The sequence below is a fragment of the Salvelinus fontinalis genome, unplaced genomic scaffold (genome assembly GCF_029448725.1).
Source record: "Salvelinus fontinalis isolate EN_2023a unplaced genomic scaffold, ASM2944872v1 scaffold_0106, whole genome shotgun sequence".
In the NCBI taxonomy this organism is placed as follows: Eukaryota; Metazoa; Chordata; class Actinopteri; order Salmoniformes; family Salmonidae; genus Salvelinus; species Salvelinus fontinalis.
Window position 1 is genome coordinate 177,785 of NW_026600315.1, and position 20,131 is coordinate 197,915.

General features: G+C 50.0%; 1 protein-coding gene across 1 annotated transcript in view; it reads right to left on the reverse strand.

Moving 5' to 3' along the window:
• The window catches only part of exoc6b (exocyst complex component 6B), a 178,021-nt gene that overhangs the window by 137,889 nt on the left and 20,001 nt on the right, over positions 1 to 20,131 (reverse strand). The window contains exons 2-6 of the mRNA XM_055911912.1: positions 10,904 to 11,069; positions 8,972 to 9,019; positions 8,323 to 8,413; positions 7,694 to 7,739; positions 2,101 to 2,305 (exon numbers count right to left, since the gene is read on the reverse strand). Coding sequence (XP_055767887.1) covers positions 2,101 to 2,305; positions 7,694 to 7,739; positions 8,323 to 8,413; positions 8,972 to 9,019; positions 10,904 to 11,069 — 556 coding nt within the window. The remainder of the gene's footprint in view (positions 1 to 2,100; positions 2,306 to 7,693; positions 7,740 to 8,322; positions 8,414 to 8,971; positions 9,020 to 10,903; positions 11,070 to 20,131) is intronic.

The following is a 20,131-nucleotide window of genomic DNA, read 5'->3' on the forward strand; positions in this document are numbered from 1 at the left end:
GAGACGGCTGGGAAAGAGGACAGAGACAGAAGGGGGAGAGAGAGACGGAAGGGAGAGAGAGAGACGGAAGGGAGAGAGAGAGACGGAAGGGAGAGAGAGAGACGGAAGGGAGAGAGAGAGACGGAAGGGAGAGAGAGAGACGGAAGGGAGAGAGAGAGACGGAAGGGAGAGAGAGAGACGGAAGGGAGAGAGAGAGACGGAAGGGAGAGAGAGAGACGGAAGGGAGAGAGAGAGACGGAAGGGAGAGAGAGAGACGGAAGGGAGAGAGAGAGACGGAAGGGAGAGAGAGAGACGGAAGGGAGAGAGAGAGACGGAAGGGAGAGAGAGAGACGGAAGGGAGAGAGAGAGACGGAAGGGAGAGAGAGAGACGGAAGGGAGAGAGAGAGACGGAAGGGAGAGAGAGAGACGGAAGGGAGAGAGAGAGACGGAAGGGAGAGAGAGAGACGGAAGGGAGAGAGAGAGACGGAAGGGAGAGAGAGAGACGGAAGGGAGAGAGAGAGACGGAAGGGAGGGAGAGAGACGGAAGGGAGGGAGAGAGACGGAAGGGAGGGAGAGAGACAGAAGGGAGGGAGAGAGACAGAAGGGAGGGAGAGAGACGGAAGGGAGGGAGAGAGACGGAAGGGAGGGAGAGAGACGGAAGGGAGGGAGAGAGACGGAAGGGAGAGAGAGAGACGGAAGGGAGAGAGAGAGACGGAAGGGAGAGAGAGAGACGGAAGGGAGAGAGAGAGACGGAAGGGAGAGAGAGAGACGGAAGGGAGAGAGAGAGACGGAAGGGAGAGAGAGAGACGGAAGGGAGAGAGAGAGACGGAAGGGAGAGAGAGAGACGGAAGGGAGAGAGAGAGACGGAAGGGAGAGAGAGAGACGGAAGGGAGAGAGAGAGACGGAAGGGAGAGAGAGAGACGGAAGGGAGAGAGAGAGACGGAAGGGAGAGAGAGAGACGGAAGGGAGAGAGAGAGACGGAAGGGAGAGAGAGAGACGGAAGGGAGAGAGAGAGACGGAAGGGAGAGAGAGAGACGGAAGGGAGAGAGAGAGACGGAAGGGAGAGAGAGAGACGGAAGGGAGAGAGAGAGACGGAAGGGAGAGAGAGAGACGGAAGGGAGAGAGAGAGACGGAAGGGAGGGAGAGAGACGGAAGGGAGGGAGAGAGACAGAAGGGAGGGAGAGAGACGGAAGGGAGGGAGAGAGACGGAAGGGAGGGAGAGAGACGGAAGGGAGGGAGAGAGACGGAAGGGAGAGAGAGAGACGGAAGGGAGAGAGAGAGACGGAAGGGAGAGAGAGAGACGGAAGGGAGAGAGAGAGACGGAAGGGAGAGAGAGAGACGGAAGGGAGAGAGAGAGACGGAAGGGAGAGAGAGAGACGGAAGGGAGAGAGAGAGACGGAAGGGAGAGAGAGAGACGGAAGGGAGAGAGAGAGACGGAAGGGAGAGAGAGAGACGGAAGGGAGAGAGAGAGACGGAAGGGAGAGAGAGAGACGGAAGGGAGAGAGAGAGACGGAAGGGAGAGAGAGAGACGGAAGGGAGGGAGAGAGACGGAAGGGGGGGAGAAAGACAGAAGGGGGGGAGAAAGACAGAAGGAGGGGAGAAAGACAGAAGGGGGGGAGAAAGACAGAAGGGGGGGAGAAAGACAGAAGGGGGAGAAAGAAGGGGGAGAGAGACAGAAGGGGGCGAAAGACAGAAGGGGGAGAAAGACAGAAGGGGGAGAAAGACAGAAGGGGGAGAAAGACAGAAGGGGGAGAAAGACAGAAGGGGGAGAAAGACAGAAGGGGGAGAAAGACAGAAGGGGGAGAAAGAAGGGGGAGAGAGACAGAAGGGGGCGAAAGACAGAAGGGGGAGAAAGACAGAAGGGGGAGAAAGACAGAAGGGGGAGAAAGACAGAAGGGGGAGAAAGAAGGGGGAGAGAGACAGAAGGGGGCGAAAGACAGAAGGGGGAGAAAGACAGAAGGGGGAGAAAGACAGAAGGGGGAGAAAGACAGAAGGGGGAGAAAGACAGAAAGGGGAGAAAGACAGAAGGGGGAGAAAGACAGAAGGGGGAGAAAGACAGAAGGGGGAGAAAGAAGGGGGAGAGAGAGTGGGTAGAAAGAGAAGGAGGGAGAGAGAAGTCACCTGTTTCATAGCGGTCTCTCCTATCTTGTCGCTGTGCTTCCGAATAGACTCCAGGAAGTCTTTGAGTTGAGACATGGCTGTATCACTGATGAGGGTCCTCAGTCTGGGGATATTGTCAGACATGATGGAACAGAACCTGTACTGGCCCGCTCTGGGGAGACACGTCTGTTCCAGCTGCTCTAGAGTCCGCAGCGCTGGGTAGTACCTACAAACACACACATGATTAAACAGAACCTGTACTGGCCCGCTCTGGGGAGACACGTCTGTTCCAGCTGCTCTAGAGTCCGCAGCGCTGGGTAGTACCTACAAACACACACATGATTAAACAGAACCTGTACTGGCCCGCTCTGGGGAGACACGTCTGTTCCAGCTGCTCTAGAGTCCGCAGCGCTGGGTAGTACCTACAAACACACACATGATTAACAGAACCTGTACTGGCCCGCTCTGGGGAGACACGTCTGTTCCAGCTGCTCTAGAGTCCGCAGCGCTGGGTAGTACCTACAAACACACACATGATTAACAGAACCTGTACTGGCCCGCTCTAAGAAGATAGGGAGTGGACGAGACCTCCAAGGTCCACAACACTGGGGAGTACTTTAACAAGGAACAGAAGGGTACACACACACACACACACTCTAACTGAAACTACTCCAACATAGCCTAAAACCCTAAAGAGGGACGTCCCGGCAGGCGTCCCAAGCACCGTCCCTGCCTATAAAGCAGCTTGGTCCCCTGCCTATGAAGCAGCTTGGTCCCTGCCTATGAAGCAGCTTGGTCCCCTGCCTATGAAGCAGCTTGGTCCCCTGCCTATGAAGCAGCTTGGTCCCCTGCCTATGAAGCAGCTTGGTCCCCTGCCTATGAAGCAGCTTGGTCCCCTGCCTATGAAGCAGCTTGGTCCCCTGCCTATGAAGCAGCTTGGTCCCCTGCCTATGAAGCAGCTTGGTCCCCTGCCTATGAAGCAGCTTGGTCCCCTGCCTATGAAGCAGCTTGGTCCCCTGCCTATAAAGCAGCTTGGTCCCTGCCTATGAAGCAGCTTGGTCCCCTGCCTATGAAGCAGCTTGGTCCCCTGCCTATGAAGCAGCTTGGTCCCCTGCCTATGAAGCAGCTTGGTCCCTGCCTATAAAGCAGCTTGGTCCCCTGCCTATAAAGCAGCTTGGTCCCTGCCTATGAAGCAGCTTGGTCCCTGCCTATGAAGCAGCTTGGTCCCCTGCCTATGAAGCAGCTTGGTCCCCTGCCTATGAAGCAGCTTGGTCCCCTGCCTATGAAGCAGCTTGGTCCCTGCCTATGAAGCAGCTTGGTCCCCTGCTTATAAAGCAGCTTGGTCCCCTGCCTATGAAGCAGCTTGGTCCCTGCCTATAAAGCAGCTTGGTCCCTGCCTATGAAGCAGCTTGGTCCCTGCCTATAAAGCAGCTTGGTCCCTGCCTATGAAGCAGCTTGGTCCCCTGCCTATAAAGCAGCTTGGTCCCCTGCCTATGAAGCAGCTTGGTCCCCTGCCTATGAAGCAGCTTGGTCCCCTGCCTATGAAGCAGCTTGGTCCCCTGCCTATAAAGCAGCTTGGTCCCCTGCCTATGAAGCAGCTTGGTCCCTGCCTATGAAGCAGCTTGGTCCCTGCCTATGAAGCAGCTTGGTCCCCTGCCTATGAAGCAGCTTGGTCCCCTGCCTATGAAGCAGCTTGGTCCCTGCCTATGAAGCAGCTTGGTCCCTGCCTATGAAGCAGCTTGGTCCCTGCCTATGAAGCAGCTTGGTCCCTGCCTATGAAGCAGCTTGGTCCCTGCCTATGAAGCAGCTTGGTCCCTGCCTATGAAGCAGCTTGGTCCCTGCCTATGAAGCAGCTTGGTCCCTGCCTATGAAGCAGCTTGGTCCCTGCCTATGAAGCAGCTTGGTCCCTGCCTATGAAGCAGCTTGGTCCCTGCCTATGAAGCAGCTTGGTCCCTGCCTATGAAGCAGCTTGGTCCCTGCCTATGAAGCAGCTTGGTCCCTGCCTATGAAGCAGCTTGGTCCCCTGCCTATGAAGCAGCTTGGTCCCCTGCCTATGAAGCAGCTTGGTCCCTGCCTATGAAGCAGCTTGGTCCCTGCCTATGAAGCAGCTTGGTCCCCTGCCTATGAAGCAGCTTGGTCCCCTGCCTATAAAGCAGCTTGGTCCCTGCCTATGAAGCAGCTTGGTCCCCTGCCTATAAAGCAGCTTGGTCCCCTGCCTATGAAGCAGCTTGGTCCCCTGCCTATGAAGCAGCTTGGTCCCCTGCCTATAAAGCAGCTTGGTCCCCTGCCTATGAAGCAGCTTGGTCCCCTGCCTATGAAGCAGCTTGGTCCCCTGCCTATAAAGCAGCTTGGAGTCTAATGCTCCAGAATAACAGCAGAAAAAATCTAGAATCGTGTCACTGGGAAAGCATTGAGACACATACAGAGGTATTGCACAACATTCAATTCCTCACACACTGACACGACACACACACACAGTGTGTGTTGGCCGACCTCTCCTCTCCCACTGTGCTGTGGGCCAAACGGCAGGATGGAGAGAATGAGAAAAGAAACGAGAGGAAAGACACAAACAAACAACAATTTATGACCCACAGGGCACATCAACAGGTCAGCCTTAGGCCAGAGAGAGAGAGAGAGAGAGAGAGAGAGGATGGGGAGGACCTACCCTAAAAAGAGAGAAGGGGTAAAGAGAGAGAGGGGTAGAGAGCGAGAGCGAGCGAGAGAGGAGGGGTAGAGAGCGAGAGAGGATGGGGAGGACCTACCCTAAAGAGAGAGAAGGGGTAAAGAGAGGGGTAGAGAGCGAGAGCGAGCGAGGATGGGTAGAGAGCGAGAGCGAGCGAGAGAGGAGGGGTAGAGAGTGAGAGCGAGCGAGAGAGGAGGGGTAGAGCGAGCGAGAGAGGAGGGGTAGAGCGAGCGAGAGAGGAGGGGTAGAGCGAGCGAGAGAGGAGGGGTAGAGAGAGCGAGAGAGGAGGGGTAGAGCGAGCGAGAGAGGAGGGGTAGAGCGAGCGAGAGAGGAGGGGTAGAGCGAGCGAGAGAGGAGGGGTAGAGCGAGCGAGAGAGGAGGGGTAGAGAGAGCGAGAGAGGAGGGGTAGAGCGAGCGAGAGAGGAGGGGTAGAGCGAGCGAGAGAGGAGGGGTAGAGCGAGCGAGAGAGGAGGGGTAGAGCGAGCGAGAGAGGAGGGGTAGAGAGAGCGAGAGAGGAGGGGTAGAGAGAGAGAAGGGGTAGAGAGAGAGAGAGAGAGCGAGAGAGGAGGGGTAGAGAGAGAGAGAGAGGAGGGGTAGAGAGAGCGAGAGAGGAGGGGTAGAGCGAGCGAGAGAGGAGGGGTAGAGCGAGCGAGAGAGGAGGGGTAGAGCGAGCGAGAGAGGAGGGGTAGAGCGAGCGAGAGAGGAGGGGTAGAGAGAGCGAGAGAGGAGGGGTAGAGCGAGAGAGGAGGGGTAGAGAGAGCGAGAGAGGAGGGGTAGAGAGAGCGAGAGAGGAGGGGTAGAGAGAGCGAGAGAGGAGGGGTAGAGCGAGAGAGGAGGGGTAGAGCGAGCGAGAGAGGAGGGGTAGAGAGAGCGAGAGAGGAGGGGTAGAGAGAGCGAGAGAGGAGGGGTAGAGAGAGCGAGAGAGGAGGGGTAGAGAGAGCGAGAGAGGAGGGGTAGAGAGAGAGAGAGAGGAGGGGTAGAGAGAGCGAGAGAGGAGGGGTAGAGCGAGCGAGAGAGGAGGGGTAGAGAGAGCGAGAGAGGAGGGGTAGAGAGAGCGAGAGAGGAGGGGTAGAGAGAGCGAGAGAGGAGGGGTAGAGAGAGCGAGAGAGGAGGGGTAGAGAGAGCGAGAGAGGAGGGGTAGAGAGAGCGAGAGAGGAGGGGTAGAGAGAGAGAGAGAGGAGGGGTAGAGAGAGCGAGAGAGGAGGGGTAGAGCGAGCGAGAGAGGAGGGGTAGAGCGAGCGAGAGAGGAGGGGTAGAGAGAGAGAGGAGGGGTAGAGAGAGAGAGGAGGGGTAGAGAGAGAGAGGAGGGGTAGAGAGAGAGAGGAGGGGTAGAGCGAGCGAGAGAGGAGGGGTAGAGCGAGCGAGAGAGGAGGGGTAGAGAGAGCGAGAGAGGAGGGGTAGAGAGAGCGAGAGAGGAGGGGTAGAGAGAGCGAGAGAGGAGGGGTAGAGCGAGAGAGGAGGGGTAGAGCGAGCGAGAGAGGAGGGGTAGAGAGAGCGAGAGAGGAGGGGTAGAGAGAGCGAGAGAGGAGGGGTAGAGAGAGCGAGAGAGGAGGGGTAGAGAGAGAGAGAGAGGAGGGGTAGAGAGAGCGAGAGAGGAGGGGTAGAGAGAGCGAGAGAGGAGGGGTAGAGCGAGCGAGAGAGGAGGGGTAGAGCGAGCGAGAGAGGAGGGGTAGAGCGAGCGAGAGAGGAGGGGTAGAGCGAGCGAGAGAGGAGGGGTAGAGCGAGCGAGAGAGGAGGGGTAGAGCGAGCGAGAGAGGAGGGGTAGAGCGAGCGAGAGAGGAGGGGTAGAGCGAGCGAGAGAGGAGGGGTAGAGCGAGCGAGAGAGGAGGGGTAGAGCGAGCGAGAGAGGAGGGGTAGAGAGAGCGAGAGAGGAGGGGTAGAGAGAGCGAGAGAGGAGGGGTAGAGAGAGCGAGAGAGGAGGGGTAGAGAGAGCGAGAGAGGAGGGGTAGAGAGCGAGAGAGGAGGGGTAGAGAGAGAGAGAGAGGAGGGGTAGAGAGAGCGAGAGAGGAGGGGTAGAGAGAGCGAGAGAGGAGGGGTAGAGCGAGCGAGAGAGGAGGGGTAGAGAGAGCGAGAGAGGAGGGGTAGAGAGAGCGAGAGAGGAGGGGTAGAGAGAGCGAGAGAGGAGGGGTAGAGAGAGCGAGAGAGGAGGGGTAGAGCGAGCGAGAGAGGAGGGGTAGAGCGAGCGAGAGAGGAGGGGTAGAGCGAGCGAGAGAGGAGGGGTAGAGCGAGCGAGAGAGGAGGGGTAGAGCGAGCGAGAGAGGAGGGGTAGAGCGAGCGAGAGAGGAGGGGTAGAGAGAGCGAGAGAGGAGGGGTAGAGCGAGCGAGAGAGGAGGGGTAGAGAGAGCGAGAGAGGAGGGGTAGAGAGAGCGAGAGAGGAGGGGTAGAGCGAGCGAGAGAGGAGGGGTAGAGCGAGCGAGAGAGGAGGGGTAGAGAGAGCGAGAGAGGAGGGGTAGAGAGAGCGAGAGAGGAGGGGTAGAGAGAGCGAGAGAGGAGGGGTAGAGAGAGCGAGAGAGGAGGGGTAGAGAGAGCGAGAGAGGAGGGGTAGAGAGAGCGAGAGAGGAGGGGTAGAGAGAGCGAGAGAGGAGGGGTAGAGCGAGCGAGAGAGGAGGGGTAGAGAGAGCGAGAGAGGAGGGGTAGAGAGAGCGAGAGAGGAGGGGTAGAGAGAGAGAAGGGGGGACCCGAACCTCTACATCCAAGCCACTCCAGCAGATCCAAGAAGGTTGGATAGCAATGTGGTGACATTTCCAACAAATACCGTGAACCATGTCTCCCTCTGGTGGCCAAGAAGGCAGCAGAGGACAAGATACAGCGGACGGGGAGGAGGGAAAAGAGAGTAAAACAGAGAGGAGAAACGTGCCGACACAAAGACGGAATGAGAGCAGGGGGGATAGAGTAAGGCGGCAAATTAATGTTAGAAAATAAGATCAATACCTTTTTTGAGTCATCTGTTCCTGTAGTTTGTTGTACATCTCCAACACTGACAGACAGAGACAGACACAGACAGGTCAATTATCAGCTGTATAACTGTGTCTACCAGCCACCAGATATTTATGTGGTATAGCTATCCGCTATGTAATGTGTTATAGTCACCTGCTATGCATTGTGTTATAGTCACCTGCTATGTAATGTGTTATAGTCACCTGCTATGTAATGTGTTACAGTCACCTGCTATGTAATGTTTTACAGTCACCTGCTATGTAATGTGTTATAGTCACCTGCTATGTAATGTGTTATAGTCACCTGCTATGTAATGTGTTATAGTCACCTGCTATGTAATGTGTTACAGTCACCTGCTATGTAATGTGTTACAGTCACCTGCTATGTAATGTGTTACAGTCACCTGCTATGTCATGTGTTACAGTCACCTGCTATGTCATGTGTTATAGTTATCTGCTATGTCATGTGTTATAGTTATCTGCTATGTATTGTGTTATAGTTATCTGCTATGTATTGTGTTATAGTTATCTGCTATGTATTGTGTTACAGTCACCTGCTATGTAATGTGTTACAGTCACCTGCTATGTAATGTGTTACAGTTATCTGCTATGTGATCTGTGTACCTGGTAGGCAGTGTGTGAACTTGTCGATGGATGTGGCGATGTTTCTCTGTTGCAGGCGACACAGTCTCAACTCATCCATATAGGTTAACAGCTAGAGAGAGAGAGAGAGACACAGACACAGAGATATAGAGATAGATAAAGAGACACAGACACAGAGATATAGAGATAGATAAAGAGACACAGAGACAGAGATATAGAGATAGATAAAGAGACACAGAGACAGAGAAAGAGACACAGAGACAGAGACAGAGAAAGAGACACAGAGACAGAGAAAGAGACACAGAGACAGAGACACAGACACAGACACAGACACAGAGACACAGACACAGACACAGACACAGACACAGACACAGAGACACAGAGACACAGACACAGACACAGAGACACAGACACAGAGACACAGACACAGAGACACAGACACAGACACAGAGACACAGAGAGACAGAGAGACAGAGAGACAGAGAGACAGAGAGACAGAGAGACAGAGAGACAGAGAGAGATGGGGGGGTAACAAAAATGGAGGAAGAGGATGAGGAGGATTGGAGAAGAGGTGAGAAAGATCTCATTTGATTAGTCCTGAAATTACATGAATTATTGATCAACTGTCAGATTATCTGTTTTGACAATGATGTTGGTTATGATGTCATACCCCTTTCCCATCGTCCTGGAGACGTTGGTTGGTCTCAGTCACCTGACTCTGAAACAGGAGGAAAACAACCAATCAGAGAGAATCATAATTAGTCACTCTCCTCCCATTCCCGTTCTCTCCTCTCTGCAACTTGCTCCTTTCTCCCGATCTGCCTTCTCTCCTGCCATCCTCTCCTCTCCTCTTTACCTCCTGGAGTCAGTCTCCTCCTCTCACACTTTCCCCCTCTCCTCATACCTCACCCCCCCCCCCTCTCCTCATACCTCATTCCCCCTCTCCTTATGTCCCCCTACCCTCATCCACCCCTCTCCTCATACCCCATCCACCCCTCTCCTTATCCCCCCCTCTCCTCATACCTCATCCCCCCTCTCCTCATACCTCATCCCCCCCTCTCCTCATACCTCATCCCCCCCTCTCCTCATCCCCCCCTCTCCTCATCCCCCCCTCTCCTTATCCCCCCCTCTCCTTATCCCCCCCTCTCCCCATACCTCACCCCCCCCCTCCTCATACCCCCTCTCCTCATACCTCACCCCCCCCTCTCCTCATACCTCATCCCCCCCCTCTCCTCATACCTCATCCCCCCCCTTCTCCTCATACCCCATCCACCCCTCTCCTCACCCCCCCCCTGCTCATACCTCATCCCCCCTCCTCATACCTCATCTCCCCCTCTCCTCATACCTCATCCCCCCCTCTCCTCACCCCCCTCTCCTCATACCTCCTCCCCCTCTCCTCATACCTCCTCCCCCCTCTCCTCATACCTCCTCCCCCCTCTCCTCATACCTCCTCCCCTCATACCTCACCCCCCCTCTCCTCATACCTCATCCCCCCCTCTCCTCATACCTCATCCCCCCCTTCTCCTCATACCCCATCCACCCCTCTCCTCACCCCCCCCTGCTCATACCTCATCCCCCCTCCTCATACCTCATCTCCCCCTCTCCTCATACCTCATCCCCCCCTATCCTCACCCCCCTCTCCTCATACCTCCTCCCCCCTCTCCTCATACCTCCTCCCCCCTCTTCTCATACCTCCTCCCCCCTCTCCTCATACCCCATCCACCCCTCTCCTCATACCCCATCCACCCCTCTCCTCATACCCCATCCACCCCTCTCCTCATCCCCCCTCTCCTCATCCCCCATCCACCCTTCTCCTCATTCCCCTCTCCTCATTCCCCCCTCTCCCCACCTTCTCCTCATACCTCATCCCCTCATACCTCATCCCCTCATACCTCATACCTCATACCTCATCCCCTCATACCTCATCCCCTCATACCTCATCCCCTCATACCTCATCCCCTCATACCTCATCCCCTCATACCTCATCCCCTCATACCTCATCCCCTCATACCTCATCCCCTCTCCTCATACCTCATACCCCCCCTCTCCTCACCCCCCCCTCATCCCCTCCTCATCCCCTCCTCACCCCCCCCTCATCCCCCCCTCATCCTCTCCTCATCCTCTCCTCATCCCCCCCCTCATCCTNCATCCCTCTCCTCATACCTCATACCCCCCCTCTCCTCACCCCCCCCTCATCCCCTCCTCATCCCCTCCTCACCCCCCCCTCATCCCCCCCTCATCCTCTCCTCATCCTCTCCTCATCCCCCCCCTCATCCTCTCCTCACCCCCCCCTCATCCTCTCCTCACCCCCCCCTCATCCTCTCCTCATCCCCCCCTCATCCCCCCCTCATCCTCTCCTCATCCCCCCCTCATTCTCTCCTCATCCCCCCCTCATTCTCTCCTCATCCCCCCCTCATTCTCTCCTCATCCCCCCCTCATTCTCTCCTCATCCCCCCCTCATTCTCTCCTCATCCCCCCCTCATTCTCTCCTCATCCCCCCTCATCCTCTCCTCATCCCCCCCTCATCCTCTCCTCATCCCCCCCTCACCCTCTCCTCATCCCCTCCTCACCCTCTCCTCATCCCCTCCTCGTCCCCCCTTACCTTGAGTTTCTGTGCTTCTCCCCTGACTTTGAGTAGTTCAGTGATGGAGTCAACGAAGCCTTGGAAATGGTGGTTACACATCTTTTCAATGTCTCTGTCATGGTTACGAATCCTCCCGTCCAGCTTCACCATAAACAAACCATGTTCCTGGCCGTCATACACAGACCTGGAGAGAAGAGAAAACAGGAACATTTAGCAGACTCTTTATCCAAAGAGATTTACAATGGCAGGGATACATTTCGTTGTACTGGGTGTCCCCGAAGGGAATTAAAACACACAAAGTGTTGAGGGAACAGAACACTTTTAGCAATGATGAAAAATCTATCTTGATGAAAAAGATAACGTATCTTGATCCACTCCCATGGCTTCTAATATATACTTACACCATCCACCCTGCAGATGGCGCCATTACATCACCTACGCGGCAGGTGGCGCCATTAGGTATAAACAGTGTAGTGGTGTATCTGTAGGGTCTGGATAGGTATAAACAGTATAGTGGTGGATCTGTAGGGTCTGGATAGGTATAAACAGTATAGTGGTGGGGTCTGGATAGGTATAAACAGTATAGTGGTGGATCTGAAGGGTCTGGATAAGTATAAACAGTATAGTGGTGGGTCTGGATAGGTATAAACAGTGTAGTGGTGGGTCTGGATAGGTATAAACAGTATAGTGGTGGATCTGAAGGGTCTGGATAGGTATAAACAGTATAGTGGTGGGGTCTGGATAGGTATAAACAGTATAGTGGTGGATCTGAAGGGTCTGGATAGGTATAAACAGTATAGTGGTGGATCTGTAGGGTCTGGATAGGTATAAACAGTGTAGTGGTGGATCTGAAGGGTCTGGATAGGTATAAACAGTATAGTGGTGGGGTCTGGATAGGTATAAACAGTATAGTGGTGGATCTGTAGGGTCTGGATAGGTATAAACAGTATAGTGGTGGATCTGTAGGGTCTGGAAAGGTATAAACAGTGTAGTGGTGGGTCTGTAGGGTCTGGATAGGTATAAACAGTATAGTGGTGGGGTCTGGATAGGTATAAACAGTATAGTGGTGTTTCTGTAGGGTCTGGATAGGTATAAACAGTATAGTGGTGGGGTCTGGATAGGTATAAACAGTATAGTGGTGGAGTCTGGATAGGTATAAACAGTATAGTGGTGGAGTCTGGATAGGTATAAACAGTATAGTGGTGGGGTCTGGATAGGTATAAACAGTATAGTGGTGGGGTCTGGATAGGTATAAACAGTATAGTGGTGGATCTGTAGGGTCTGGATAGGTATAAACAGTATAGTGGTGGGGTCTGGATAGGTATAAACAGTATAGTGGTGGAGTCTGGATAGGTATAAACAGTATAGTGGTGGGGTCTGGATAGGTATAAACAGTATAGTGGTGGATCTGTAGGGTCTGGATAGGTATAAACAGTATAGTGGTGGGTCTGAAGGGTCTGGATAGGTATAAACAGTATAGTGGTGGGTCTGAAGGGTCTGGATAGGTATAAACAGTATAGTGGTGGGGTCTGTAGGGTCTGGATAGGTATAAACAGTGTAGTGGTGGATCTGAAGGGTCTGGATAGGTATAAACAGTATAGTGGTGATCTGGATAGGTATAAACAGTATAGTGGTGGATCTGTAGGGTCTGGATAGGTATAAACAGTATAGTGGTGGATCTGGATAGGTATAAACAGTATAGTGGTGGGTCTGGATAGGTATAAACAGTGTAGTGGTGGATCTGTAGGGTCTGGATAGGTATAAACAGTATAGTGGTGATCTGGATAGGTATAAACAGTATAGTGGTGGGTCTGGATAGGTATAAACAGTATAGTGGTGGATCTGAAGGGTCTGGATAGGTATAAACAGTATAGTGGTGGGTCTGGATAGGTATAAACAGTATAGTGGTGGATCTGTAGGGTCTGGATAGGTATAAACAGTATAGTGGTGTATCTGAAGGGTCTGGATAGGTATAAACAGTATAGTGGTGGATCTGTAGGGTCTGGATAGGTATAAACAGTATAGTGGTGGGTCTGGATAGGTATAAACAGTATAGTGGTGTATCTGAAGGGTCTGGATAGGTATAAACAGTATAGTGGTGGATCTGTAGGGTCTGGATAGGTATAAACAGTATAGTGGTGGGTCTGGATAGGTATAAACAGTATAGTGGTGGATCTGTAGGGTCTGGATAGGTATAAACAGTATAGTGGTAGAGTCTGGATAGGTATAAACAGTGTAGTGGTGGATCTGAAGGGTCTGGATAGGTATAAACAGTATAGTGGTAGAGTCTGGATAGGTATAAACAGTATAGTGGTGGATCTGTAGGGTCTGGATAGGTATAAACAGTATAGTGGTGGGTCTGGATAGGTATAAACAGTATAGTAGTGGTGGATCTGTAGGGTCTGGATAGGTATAAACAGTATAGTGGTGGGGTCTGGATAGGTATAAACAGTATAGTGGTGGATCTGTAGGGTCTGGATAGGTATAAACAGTATAGTGGTGGGTCTGGATAGGTATAAACAGTATAGTAGTGGTGGATCTGTAGGGTCTGGATAGGTATAAACAGTATAGTGGTGGGGTCTGGATAGGTATAAACAGTATAGTGGTGATCTGGATAGGTATAAACAGTATAGTGGTGGATCTGTAGGGTCTGGATAGGTATAAACAGTATAGTGGTGGGTCTGGATAGGTATAAACAGTATAGTGGTGGATCTGGATAGGTATAAACAGTATAGTGGTGGATCTGTAGGGTCTGGATAGGTATAAACAGTATAGTGGTGGGTCTGGATAGGTATAAACAGTATAGTAGTGGTGGATCTGTAGGGTCTGGATAGGTATAAACAGTATAGTGGTGGATCTGGATAGGTATAAACAGTATAGTGGTGGGTCTGGATAGGTATAAACAGTATAGTAGTGGTGGATCTGTAGGGTCTGGATAGGTATAAACAGTATAGTGGTGGGGTCTGGATAGGTATAAACAGTATAGTGGTGGATCTATAGGGTCTGGATAGGTATAAACAGTATAGTAGTGGTGGATCTGTAGGGTCTGGATAGGTATAAACAGTATAGTGGTGGATCTGTAGGGTCTGGATAGGTATAAACAGTATAGTGGTGGATCTGGATAGGTATAAACAGTATAGTGGTGGATCTGTAGGGTCTGGATAGGTATAAACAGTGTAGTGGTGGGGTCTGGATAGGTATAAACAGTGTAATGGTGGATCTGTAGGGTCTGGATAGGTATAAACAGTATAGTGGTGGATCTGTAGGGTCTGGATAGGTATAAACAGTATAGTGGTGGATCTGTAGGGTCTGGATAGGTATAAACAGTGTAGTGGTGGGGTCTGGATAGGTATAAACAGTATAGTGGTGGGTCTGGATAGGTATAAACAGTATAGTGGTGGATCTGTAGAGTCTGGATAGGTATAAACAGTGTAGTGGTGGGTCTGGATAGGTATAAACAGTATAGTGGTGGGTCTGGATAGGTATAAACAGTGTAATGGTGGATCTGTAGGGTCTGGATAGGTATAAACAGTATAGTGGTGGATCTGAAGGGTCTGGATAGGTATAAACAGTGTAGTGGTGGGGTCTGGATAGGTATAAACAGTGTAGCGGTGGGTCTGGATAGGTATAAACAGTATAGTGGTGGGTCTGGATAGGTATAAACAGTATAGTAGTGGTGGATCTGTAGGGTCTGGATAGGTATAAACAGTATAGTGGTGGGTCTGGATAGGTATAAACAGTATAGTAGTGGTGGATCTGTAGGGTCTGGATAGGTATAAACAGTATAGTAGTGGTGGATCTGTTGGGTCTGGATAGGTATAAACAGTATAGTGGTGGATCTGAAGGGTCTGGATAGGTATAAACAGTATAGTGGTGGATCTGTAGGGTCTGGATAGGTATAAACAGTATAGTGGTGGATCTGTAGGGTCTGGATAGGTATAAACAGTGTAGTGGTGGATCTGTAGGGTCTGGATAGGTATAAACAGTATAGTGGTGGATCTGTAGGGTCTGGATAGGTATAAACAGTATAGTGGTGGGGTCTGGATAGGTATAAACAGTGTAGTGGTGGATCTGTAGGGTCTGGATAGGTATAAACAGTATAGTGGTGGGGTCTGGATAGGTATAAACAGTATAGTGGTGTATCTGTAGGGTCTGGATAGGTATAAACAGTATAGTGGTGGATCTGTAGGGTCTGGATAAGTATAAACAGTGTAGTGGTGGATCTGTAGGGTCTGGATAGGTATAAACAGTATAGTGGTGGATCTGTAGGGTCTGGATAGGTATAAACAGTATAGTGGTGTATCTGTAGGGTCTGGATAGGTATAAACAGTGTAGTGGTGGATCTGTAGGGTCTGGATAGGTATAAACAGTGTAGTGGTGGATCTGAAGGGTCTGGATAGGTATAAACAGTGTAGTAGTGGATCTGTAGGGTCTGGATAGGTATAAACAGTATAGTGGTGGGTCTGGATAGGTATAAACAGTATAGTGGTGGGTCTGTAGGGTCTGGATAGGTATAAACAGTATAGTGGTGGGGTCTGGATAGGTATAAACAGTGTAGTGGTGGATCTGGATAGGTATAAACAGTATAGTGGTGGGTCTGGATAGGTATAAACAGTATAGTGGTGTATCTGTAGGGTCTCTTGTTACAGGATGTTAGACCAGCATACAGGATGTTAGACCAGCATACAGGATGTTAGACCAGCATACAGGATGTTAGGCCAGCAGCACCTGGTTTCTTTATGAAGGAGAGAACGGGCATACAGGATGTTAGACCAGCATACAGGATGTTAGACCAGCATACAGGATGTTAAACCAGCATACAGGATGTTAAACCAGCATACAGGATGTTAAACCAGCATACAGGATGTTAAACCAGCATACAGGATGTTAAACCAGCATACAGGATGTTAGACCAGCAGCACCTGGTTTCTTTATGAAGGAGAGAACAGACATACAGGATGTTAGACCAGCATACAGGATGTTAGGCCAGCAGCACCTGGTTTCTATATGAAGGAGAGAACGGACATACAGGATGTTAGACCAGCATACAGGATGTTAGACCAGCAGCACCTGGTTTCTTTATGAAGGAGAGAACAGACATACAGGATGTTAGACCAGCATACAGGATGTTAGGCCAGCAGCACCTGGTTTCTATATGAAGGAGAGAACGGACATACAGGATGTTAGGCCAGCATACAGGATGTTAGACCAGCATACAGGATGTTAGACCAGCAGCACCTGGTTTCTTTATGAAGGAGAGAACGGACATACAGGATGTTAGGCCAGCATACAGGATGTTAGACCAGCATACAGGATGTTAGGCCAGCAGCACCTGGTTTCTTTATGAAGGAGAGAACGGGCATACAGGATGTTAGACCAGCATACAGGATGTTAGACCAGCATACAGGATGTTAGACCAGCATACAGGATGTTAGACCAGCAGCACCTGGTTTCTTTATGAAGGAGAGAACGGGCATACAGGATGTTAGACCAGCATACAGGATGTTAGGCCAGCAGCACCTGGTTTCTATATGAAGGAGAGAATGGACATACAGGATGTTAGACCAGCATACAGGATGTTAGGCCAGCAGCACCTGGTTTCTATATGAAGGAGAGAACATACATACAGGATGTTAGACCAGCAGCACCTGGTTTCTATATGAAGGATAGAACGGACATACAGGATGTTAGGCCAGCATACAGGATGTTAGACCAGCATACAGGATGTTAGACCAGCATACAGGATGTTAGACCAGCAGCACCTGGTTTCTTTATGAAGGAGAGAACGGACACAATCAGTGCTGTTCATTTGATTTGTTGACATATTTTGTGTTGTTAATTTAATGTCAACACCTGCACATTGGATGTGTTTACATGTGGTTGTATTGTTCTTACATGCACAATACTACGATACTACCACAATAATATTACTGATAATACTACGATACTACTACACATACTACGAAACTACTACAGATAATAGTACGATAATACTACGATACTAGTATGATAATACTACTGATAATACTACTATGATAATACTACTGATAATACTGATAACCGTGATCATTTTGGTCACTATAATCGTGATATGAAATGTTCATACCGTTTAATCTCTAGTGCACAGGTAGAGAACTCGGGAGTAATCGAGGTGACAGACAGTGACACATTCAATGGAGACTTGCACACTCTTGCCTGCATCTAGCTGATATAGGGGTGTAATCATTAGTCCAAACAGTATCACCTCTTGCATGCATCTAGCTGATATAGGGGTGTAATCATTAGTCCAAACAGTATCACCTCTTGCCTGCATCTAGCTGATATAGGGGTGTAATCATTAGTCCAAACAGTATCACCTCTTGCCTGCATCTAGCTGATATAGGGGTGTAATCATTAGTCCAAACAGTATCCCCTCTTGCCTGCATCTAGCTGATATAGGGGTGTAATCATTAGTCCAAACAGTATCCCCTCTTGCCTGCATCTAGCTGATATAGGGGTGTAATCATTAGTCCAAACAGTATCACCTCTTGCCTGCATCTAGCTGATATAGGGGTGTAATCATTAGTCCAAACAGTATCACCTCTTGCCTGCATCTAGCTGATATAGGGGTGTAATCATTAGTCCAAACAGTATCCCCTATTGCCTGCATCTAGCTGATATAGGGGTGTAATCATTAGTCCAAACAGTATCCCCTATTGCCTGCATCTAGCTGATATAGGGGTGTAATCATTAGTCCAAACAGTATCCCCTATTGCCTGCATCTAGCTGATATAGGGGTGTAATCATTAGTCCAAACAGTATCCCCTATTGCCTGCATCTAGCTGATATAGGGGTGTAATCATTAGTCCAAACAGTATCCCCTATTGCCTGCATCTAGCTGATATAGGGGTGTAATCATTAGTCCAAACAGTATCACCTCTTGCATGCATCTAGCTGATATAGGGGTGTAATCATTAGTCCAAACAGTTGCAAAACGTTACGTTTTGGAACTAAAACTAGAGTGTATTGGACGAATTCAGTTAGGTCGATTCCCGTTTGGTCCTGTTTAACAAACATATAACGCAATAGAATTGGCGGAATGAATTACACCCCTGATCACCCGCACACACAGTTCACTTTCATAGCAGCCACGTACAAACAGCATCATCACATCTACCTTCTCTCCTTATTTTCCTTTCACTTGAGGACTTCAGTGCACAACACAACAGCTGTCTATGACCAGGTGGAGAAAAAAAAAACTTTCCAAGCCAAACCTTCATACCATAACCGCTACACACAGCCTACATCATTGGTCCCCATATTAGCTAACATCATAGTCAACATAGCTACCAGAACTAACTCCTTAGTAAACCCACAATCCAATTCATGTGTAGAATAACGCAGTAGTGGTTAGTTTAGTAGTTACACAGGAGGGCCCCAGTGGCAATACATTTATAAAACCGAACGCTTACCTTGACTTGGAAGAGTTGGAGAGTTGGGTAGCCTTAGCCAGCTAGCTAGCAAACATAATTCCTCTCTGAGTCACGTTGTTGAGTAAGGTAAATAAGCTGCATTAGCTAGCGTGAAACTGAATATAAAAAAAAAATACAACTAAATCTCTGCTGTGTCTCCTTATTTTGAAAATAAATACATTTGTTCAAAACGGTTCAACTATTGTCTTTGTCTGAGTAAATTACTCACATCGTTTTATGCACTGTGGTGCGAGCTAGCTGTAGCTTATGCTTTTAGTACTAGATTCATTATCGGATCCTTTGATTGGGTGGACAACATGTCAGTTCATGCTGGAAGAGCTCTGATAGGTTGGAGGACGTCCTCCGGAAGACGTCAAAATACATAATTATTGTGTAATTCTATGGAAGGGGGTGAGAACCATGAACCTCCTAGGTTTTGTATTGAAGTCATTGTACCCAGAGGAGGACAGAAACTAGCTGTCCTCCGGCTACACCATGGTGCTACCCTACAGAGTGCTGCTGAGACTACTGGAGACTTTCATTGCAAAACAGTGTGTTTTAATTGCTCTTTGCTAAGGAGCTATTTTTGTTTATTTTTTGGCCATTTTGATTGAAAACAAATCACAGTAAGGTACTTAATTGTTACCCAGAAATGTGATAGAGAAAAAAAATGGAGGTAATGGAACTTAAAAATTAAAAAAAACATTTTCCCTTTGACCCATTACAAAATGAGTAGAATTGCAGAAAATTCGCTTTAAAACAGCTAAATAATGTGGCCAAGACGGCCCTCTAATATCTTCGGCTAAATGTTTAAATCATTTAGGAGTAGAATGTCCTTTTAAAAAGACACCAGAAGTAACCTTAACAGTCATTCTACAAACAAAACAAAAAAAAACTCACAGGGGTGCATGCCCCCGGAACCCCACAGCAAAAATAAAACACTGGTTGTGACACACCCCCTTTCCTGTGGTTGAGGAAATGCCCGACGAGTACAATGGAGAGGGTCTGACGCCATGACAACTTCCTCCTACACTACACACAAAGGCAGTTCTAAATGCAGTACCCTTTGTACAGTATCAGGTGTGTGTGTGTATGTATAGGTGTGTATGTATGTGTGTATGTATGTGTGTATGTATGTGTGTGTGTATGTGTGTGTGTATGCGTGTATGTATGCGTGTATGTATGCGTGTATGTATGCGTGTATGTATGCGTGTATGCGTGTATGTATGCGTGTGTGTATGCGTGTGTGTATGCGTGTGTGTATGCGTGTGTGTATGCGTGTGTGTATGCGTGTGTGTATGCGTGTGTGTATGCGTGTATGTATGCGTGTATGTATGCGTGTATGTATGCGTGTATGTATGCGTGTATGTATGCGTGTATGTATGCGTGTTAGGTGCTATTTGATTCTGAACTCTACTGGGGAACACACACACACACACACACACAGGGAGAAAGGTAAAGCACTGGGGAACACACACACACAGGGAGAAAGGTAAAGCACTGGGGAACACACACACACACACACACACAGGGAGAAAGGTAAAGCACTGGGGAACACACAGTACTCTAGTTAAACTACTACTAGTAGGCCTACTACTGCAGACCCTTTATTTAACTAGGCAAGTCAGTTAAGAACAAATTCTTATGTACAATGACGGCCTAGGAACAGTGGGACAACAGATCTTTACCTTGTCAGCTCGGGGATTCGATCTAGTAACCTTTCAGGTTACTGGTCCATCGCTCTAGCCACCAGGCTACCTGCCGCCCCAGACCCTAGCTCAAATGAGTTAATTAT